At 46.8% G+C, this 7,915-nt stretch overlaps 1 protein-coding gene across 1 annotated transcript; it reads left to right on the forward strand.

Annotated features, from left to right (window-relative positions):
- Nucleotides 1-3,373: 3,373 nt before the first annotated feature.
- LOC141915676 (keratin, type II cytoskeletal 75-like) lies at nt 3,374-7,915 on the forward strand. Its single transcript, XM_074807444.1, has 9 exons — nt 3,374-3,853; nt 4,879-5,093; nt 5,634-5,694; nt 5,892-5,987; nt 6,236-6,400; nt 6,619-6,744; nt 6,991-7,211; nt 7,492-7,523; nt 7,631-7,915. The coding sequence occupies exons 1-9, from the start codon at nt 3,374-3,376 to the stop codon at nt 7,825-7,827; spliced, it is 1,593 nt and encodes a 530-aa protein (XP_074663545.1). The 3' UTR covers nt 7,828-7,915.

The following is a 7,915-nucleotide window of genomic DNA, read 5'->3' on the forward strand; positions in this document are numbered from 1 at the left end:
TAAGCAATTAACCTAAATTACAGCCTTGACTTTACTGATAATTAAACTGAGATTAGGTAGCACAGGTGAACGAACCCGAGTTAGTAAGACACGCTCTTATTTTACAAATATATGTATTTTTTGCAAACAAAACACACAGAGGCACTTCTAAAAATGTCAGCCTTGTCTGAGAAAGGGCATCCATCATCAGACGAAGGCTTCCAAGGTGGATGCTGGAGAGGAGCTGCGGTGCAGAGAGATGGAGAGGAGGTGATGAAAAGTTGGAGGTGTCCCCAGTTCACTGGCTGGGTGCACAGAAAATGGTTCAAATTTCTCACTAAAGGGACTGGAGTTGCCTTTATTGCCCTGACAGAGTCAGAACTCACTTTCCTAATCTCAAAGGAGAGTTATTACCTTGATATCAGCATGAGGCCAGGACCAAACTCAGCCAAGACTTTACTCCCAGGTTTGCAGTGTGGTGTAAAGGCATCTCCTGCCTCTTGGTCTGGGACTTGGACCCGCTGCTGCCTGTCTCCTCTGCTCAGCCTGGTAGGAAGAAATAAGGAGGGGAAGGGAAGAAAAAGGCTTCGGAGCCTGTTCAACCTTGCAGGCGGCCTCCGCTACGTCGCGGGGGCTCTCACACGGCGGGACCTGCCCAAACAGAGTTCCCTTTGTTTGATTAGGAGGAAGAACTACAGGGCAGCTTGAGTGAGCACAAGCATGATCCTCTGGTGGAGGAGAAAAAGTCCGTATCAGAGCGAGCTATCTGCATCAGAGCAGCAATTACATGCCTGGAGCTGCAGGGTGCATGGGAGACACTCCCCCAGGAGCTACCTGGAAACCCTGTGTTTCATCAACAGAGCAGGGTGGGGGCCCCCCTTGCCATCACCCCATACCCCAAACCTGTAGCTACAGCTCCTTGTGCTCACAATTCTGCCTTTTGTAATTACCTCTCAAATTCCTTCCAGATGAGTGACAACCGCATCACCTCCACCCTAGTGCAAATGTGAAATGGAAAGAAATTAATTTCTTTTTACTTGGTTGGAGGAGCTGTATTATTACTATTATTAACAATGGACTCCAACGCAGTTGGCGTATTCTTTGGCCAAAAAAGACAAGTTTCATATGTAAAAGGAGCCTGAGGGGAAAAAGGAAAGTACTGACGCATCACGCTGTTAGTAACCAAGGGTGGGTTTCAGCCTGGCTAACTCTGCACATCCTGAGTCAGCCATCTGGGCTACCCACATAGTGTTGGTGAAGGTGGAAAGTCATCTTCAGGGGCCTCTCCGGCCATCTACTGTGGAATGGAGAATCTGCCATTTGGTGGTCATCCCCACTGGCTGCACGAGAATACTGAAAAGCTTTCAGGTAGTCAGAGTGACGGGAGATGGATAGCACCCGAGAGAGCAAGTCCCAAAGGAGCCACGCGCATTTAAGGAGGCCGGCAACTTGCATCTGCCTCTGAGTATCTTGCTATCTGGGACTTGCATCTAATATGAATTAAGCACACTGGGGGTGGGGGGTGGGGGGAATCAATCTCGTGCACTGAAGTCATGACACCTGTCAATTGGTGGGCAAACCCCTAAGGCTGATCAATAATCCACTGCCTTTCAGACGCAGACCTGCTGGTTGCAATCCATTTACTTCCAGTGGGTGCAAATGTGCAGAGAGTCAGACCCAATGATACAGCCCCGATGGGCAAAAATTGCAAGATTAAGCTCTTCTTTACAATAAAAGCTCAGTCTTGTAATAGACACCAAAATAAACTACCAATTGCTATTTATTCCCCCCTTCTTTTAAAAACTCAACTGCAGATGCAATCCATCTGAAAGAAAGCAGCTGGGGAAACAACAGGGACACAAAGTATTTCTGGGAGTTTCCTTCACCCGGCTACGCTGCAAGACGGGGGCAGATGGAAGCACAACACCCCTCTGCCGTGGTGATTCCTCAACATTACGTTATTCCTGTACTGCAGCCAGCAGTTGCTCGGACTCGCAGAAAACACGAGAGGAAGCTGTTCGGGGGGAATGCTTTGCAAGTTCATCCTCTTGTATAAATAAATTATATATGAGTCATCTTTTCCTGAACAACCTGAAACACAATGAGGGCCAGAAACACTTGCTGTCACCCAAAATGAATTATTTTTCACATTTTTCTGTTTGACTTGTTGCTCAAACTGCCTGCCATGCTAAATGCAAAGGGCTGCATTGGCACCTGCGGCTGAGAAAGGAAAGATCCAGGATGTCTCACTGATTGCTGTGGATCTGGGCAGGGGGAATCCTGTAGAGCACTTTCCCAGTGGATTCAAGCAGGCAGGATCACACTTTCAGATGTGCAGTGCTGAAAAAGCTGATTAAATCTTCGGGAAACTACATCGTGTTTATAAACTGCAAGTGGGAACAGCCCCAGAGCACTCCATTTCCATAGAGCCAGTGGATTCAAAGCAGTCCCCATTCCCACAATCTTTCCTCCTCTCTTTTATATTCTTTTTTTTTTTTTTTGGTTTGTTTGTTTGTTTCCACCCTGCTAAAATACAGAAGTCCAAATCTTCAAAGCCGAGGTACTAGCACAACTATTTGTGATGGAGCTCGATGGCACCTGTCAAAATCCGCACATGAACAAAAGACCTTGTCAAAACATTTCATTTTCATTCCTATATTTTTTTTAGTGACAGAAGAATAAGTCTGCAGAAGCAGGATCTTCGGAAGACTCAGCTCAGGAAGCTGAGCCTTTACAGGGATGGAAGCAAAACTATTTCTGCAGGTATACCGTGGCGGCATAGAGGGGACCATGCAGCACACATCACCAAACCCCAGGACAGAACAATTGACTGCAGGGCTTGCTGTAAAGCCCTGCTCTGCCCACCACAGACCCCCTTCCTAAAGCACAAGGGACTGTAACTTTTCAAAGCCCTGCCTGTGAACAGAAAAGGGGCGAAAGCAATCCCGAGGGATGAAGTTTTCCAATGAGAGAGGTGTTGAGTGACAGGCATTCTGAACGGTGTTTTCCTCCCTGTGCCCAAGGTGACTCATTGCAACTTTCAAACGCTTTGATATGGCAAAGAGTCTGGCTGTCTACAAAGAGGGCAGAAGGCGACAGTTATTCCCAAACAATACCACTGTTGCTCAGAACCTGGCTATATTATTTCAGAAGGGCGTGTGTGCGGAGTGAGTTCACTCTCCAGAATGCTGTTGGACATGCCAAGCCTAATTAATCAGAAAGATGATCCACCTCATCAAACCCATCCCAGTCTCATACATGCATAAAAGGGCTCTCCTCAGCCCGTGGAGAGCACAGGTTCATCTTTCTCCTTTCCCTCCTACTCCTTGCTCCAGGCCAGCACCTTTGCTCCTTTATTCTTGCTGTAGCATCCATCCCAATCCAAAAGCCAGCAATGTCTCGCCAGTCCACCGTGAGGATTCAGAGGGGAAGAAGTGGCTTCAGCGCTGCTTCGGCCATCATCCCAAACACCTGCCGCTCCAGCTTCAGTTCGTGCTCTGTCACCCGGGTCGGAAACTGCAATGCTGGCAGCGGGTTTGCTAGGGTTGGTGGTGGCTTTGGAAGCAAGAGCCTCTACAATGTTGGTGGATGCAAGAGGATCTCTGTGGCTGGAAGGGGTGGTAGCTTCTATGGATCTGCAGGTTTTGGTGGTGGCGTTGGTAGCGTGTACGGTGGTGGCTTTGGATATGGTGCATTTGGTGGTGGCATGGGTGGCCCTGGATTCCCAGCTGGGGGCATCCACGAAGTCTCCGTCAACCAGAGCCTTCTGAAACCTCTCAACTTGGAGATTGACCCCAGCATCCAAAGGATCCGAAAGGAGGAGAAGGAGCAAATCAAAACCCTCAACAACAAATTTGCCTCTTTCATTGACAAGGTGAGACATGAGCTTCCCTAAGTATCTTCTCCTGATTTTTTTGATGGGAACAATTTTCTTAGCTGCTCTATGAGCACATAAGCTGATCAAGAATGAATAGAAGTGAGGAATGAGACTGGAAGATGCCCAGTCCCTGGAAACTCTAGGGAATGGTACCTGCTACATAGTGGCTGCTATGAATTAATCATCCAGTATTCGAGTTCCTCATTTGCTGCTTGACATCTCATAGGCAGTGGAGAAAGAGAGCTCTAGAAGACAATCCCATCCTTCTGGAGATGCTGGGCTCTCTCCGTTGAGCATTATAGGAGCCTTGATAACAGTTTTTTAGATGGTTAAAGTGAAATGCAAGCAACCCATCTAAAATGGCCAAGAAAGGAATCCCATGAATTGGCACTAGGGAGAAGTAAGCGTCTCATTGCTTGAATTCCCTTAAAGGCATTTAAAGCTAATCACTGCAACAGTACCAGCATGTTTGGACTGTTAGATCAAAATAGCAAAATCTAATCTGGCACCGTCTGTCCACTTCATTTCCTTGTTAACTGTATTAAGTGCGCAAAAGCATCTGCTTGATTTCTGCTCTGGCTGAGCAGCTCCTCTTTGGTTTCAAGGAAAATACTACATTATTTTGGAGCTTTTATGGGGTGGGGAAGCTATACTGAAGGGAAGGAGAAATGGCACTTTACTACTGTTTTCTTAATAAGAGTGCAAACCCCGTTTTGTTCCTTATCTGGTTTTACATGCACTCCTCACAGGAAATGCATGCACCTTGTGAGTTAGCAAAGCAATGAAGGGGAAGCCTGGTGCAAGAAAATCAGTAGTCATTCCAGAGTTTGTTCACAATACTGAGCAGGGTCCGTGCAGTTAAATAGCAAATTCCTTCTTCTAACAGATGAGAATTTGGCTGTGAAAACCAGCTGGAAAGAGTACTTCACTGCCTCAGCTAGTACTGAGCTCCTACTTGTGCAAGGAAAGCTCTCCATAATCTCTGCTCTTTCAAAACATCTTCAGGATATTTCTGCTTGCAGGTCCGATTCCTTGAGCAACAAAATAAAGTGTTGGAAACCAAGTGGAGCCTGCTTCAGGAGCAGGGGATGAAAACAGTTAGGAACAACTTGGAGCCGCTTTTTGAGACTTACATCAACAACCTCAGGATGCAGCTGAACAATCTGCTGAGCGACAAGGGAAGGCTGGAGGGAGAGCTCGTCAACACGCAGTACCTGGTTGAGGATTTCAAGAAGAAGTAAGTCTATCGAGTTAGTGGTCCACTTACCTAGGTAGGTGCAGCCTTTCTCCATTCAACATCCTTAAATCAACTGGGAGATCCAGGAGAGTCCGAGACACGGGAGCTCCTGACAGTGAAGGCTGTGACATTTTCTCAGGATAAACGGTAACAGAGTAACAGATCCAAATACACAAACATTTAGGGAATAATTTAGAATATGATCAAAGACTTATTAACTAAATTACCTACTGAAAGAAAAAATTACATGGTAGGTCTGAGAGTTTCAGGACAGCGTGCTTAATTTGCGTAAGACAGGCAGAAGGAGTATGACTAATGGCCAGAAATAGGAAAAAAGAATAGATTCTTTAAAATTTTTTTGATGTACTTGTTTTAACTAGTTTAGCCTAGGAACACGCTCATGGTCTCTTATTCAGATGCTCTGTAGGAGAAAAGAACATTGTATGCAAAATGCTCTTAAGGAAGTTCATTCCAGCAAACCAAAATCACCTCCATCTGTTACTTGCCTAAACAAATGCTCCTTCTGCTTCCCTCCATTAGGTATGAAGATGAAATCAACAGGCGTACAGTTGCAGAGAATGAATTTGTGACACTCAAGAAGGTGAGAGCAAATTACAGAACACCATCTGATGACTACTTGTAGAACTCTAATCACCTGTTAATTCACAAATCCGTCCATCCATATTCCAAAAGCTTTTTTTTACAATTTCTTCCCGGGACTGTTATTGCAGATGTACGTGTGTTCCTGACTTGCTAATTAGAGTTTAAAACACATTACCTAAATCTCTCATCCTCCAGGATGTAGATGCTGCCTATATGAACAAGGTGGAACTACAAGCCAAGGTAGATGCACTGACTGAAGAAATTAATTTCCTGAGAGCCCTCTATGAAGCAGTGAGTACAACCACCTCCCAAGACATTTCAACCCTCAGCTAAGAGCCTCCCTCCCTCCTTTTCTCTGAAAGCCTGTAATTTCTTCCCCGGGGAGATGCTAAATCCTTTACCTCTTTAGAGATATACCAACCGATTTAGCTGTTTAGATAACAATCTGTAGCCTCTCCCAGGTCTGCACACTCATCTGAAAGGATGAAAAGGCATCTCTCAAGTGAATTAGCTCACCTAATCCCCTGTGCACTTCGCAGGAGCTGTCTCAGATGCAGACACAGATCTCCGACACCTCTGTCGTTCTCACCATGGACAACAACCGAAACCTGGACCTGGACAGCATCATCTCGGAGGTCAAGGCGCAGTACGAGGATATCGCCAACAGAAGCCGGGCTGAAGCAGAGTCCTGGTACCAAACCAAGGTGAAGAAACTGGGGGTTTCCGTGCTGTTATCTTCATGTCTTGTCTTGAACAGATAAAGACCATCTCTTCCAAGAAAACCTTCTAGAAAACTGTATCTTGCACAGCAGCGCTCCAGCTGCTAGTCTGGGCTTGAGGAGGGACCCATGCCTTCAGGCACCTGGGTTACTCCAAAAACGATGGATTTTACCTTGGGTGATTGTTCCTCTCTCTGTGACAGTACGAAGAGCTGCAGGCTACAGCAGGCAGGCACGGGGACGACCTCCGTAACACCAAGCAGGAGATCTCCGAGCTCAACCGCCACGTCCAGCGACTGCGCTCTGAAATCGACAGTGTGAAGAAACAGGTAAAAAGCAGCAAATCCCACACTTTTAACCATTTTACCCCCTGACTTGCAAGGGAGAGGAAGGAAAATGTTAGAGGCAACCTAGACAAGTTCTGCTCAGTTTGATCCTTTTTCTTTCAAAAGGAGAACTGTCACTAAAAAAGGTAAAGCTGATGGTGCTGGAATAAGACATTGTGATTTCAGGGTAGATAAAGATCAAGTCTGGGTCTTGTACGGGGAATCTGACTGGGGGTTTCTCTTCTGTAGTGCGCAAATCTGAAAGCGGCCATCGCGGATGCTGAGGAGCGCGGGGAGCTGGCCCTCAAAGATGCTAAGGCCAAACTGGCCGAGCTAGAAGATGCTTTGCAACAGGCCAAGGCTGACCTGGCCCGGCAGCTCCGCGAGTACCAGGAGCTCATGAATGTCAAGCTGGCCCTGGACATCGAGATCGCGACCTACAGGAAGCTGCTGGAGGGCGAGGAGTGCAGGTGGGTGGGAGACAACCCTTCTAGTCCTGATGTTGGAGGAGCAAAGCAATGCGAGCGCTGGAGATGCTCAGCATTTTTGAAATGCCAAACTGGGCATTAGCGGGCAGGGAGGGAGGAAGATTGTCCTAGTTAATGGAAATAACATTGTGGGAAGGATCCCAAATTATGCCAAGTTTTTATTTTTATCCCAAAAGGTCTCTAGGAAATGTACCCTATTTTTTTCCCCCCACTATCAACAGAATTCTTATCCTCTTACCTTGTTCTGTCTGTCCCCTAACAGGCTGGCTGGAGATGGCGTCCCAGTGAATATCTGTAAGTCTCTCAAATATATGCCATTACCTTATTTAAGCATCAGTGTGTCTCTGCACCAAGAAGCAATGCCCAGAGAAACTGAAAGCTTTTCTTTCTCCTTCCTGCAGCTGTGACCAGAACAACTGTGGGAACGGGATATGGAGGAGGAAGCAACCTCAGCATGGGAGGGGGAATCTGCAACATGGGGAACAGCTTCAGCTGTGGAAGTGGTCCCGGGGTTACCAGCACCACCCTCGGAGGCGGCAGCAGCTCCAGTGTGAAGTTCGTCTCAACCTCCTCCACCAGAAGAAGTTACAGAAGCTAAATGTTTCCTTTCAGACCCCTTCACTCGCCAGAAAACACCTTAATGCTGGTCCTTTACTAAAGCATAGTTGGGGTCAACAGAATGAGGG

The sequence above is a fragment of the Strix aluco genome, chromosome 27, assembly GCF_031877795.1.
Source record: "Strix aluco isolate bStrAlu1 chromosome 27, bStrAlu1.hap1, whole genome shotgun sequence".
NCBI classification, from domain to species: Eukaryota; Metazoa; Chordata; class Aves; order Strigiformes; family Strigidae; genus Strix; species Strix aluco.

What these genes read in the sequence shown, in the direction of transcription:
- LOC141915676 (XM_074807444.1), top strand. Translation starts at nt 3,374, where the DNA reads ATGTCTCGCCAGTCCACCGTGAGGATTCAGAGGGGAAGAAGTGGCTTC. An exon ending in TTGCCTCTTTCATTGACAAG is followed by an intron (nt 3,854 to 4,878) that starts GTGAGACATGAG and finishes TTCTGCTTGCAG; the next exon opens with GTCCGATTCCTTGAGCAACA. An exon ending in CTGGAGGGCGAGGAGTGCAG is followed by an intron (nt 7,212 to 7,491) that starts GTGGGTGGGAGA and finishes GTCCCCTAACAG; the next exon opens with GCTGGCTGGAGATGGCGTCC.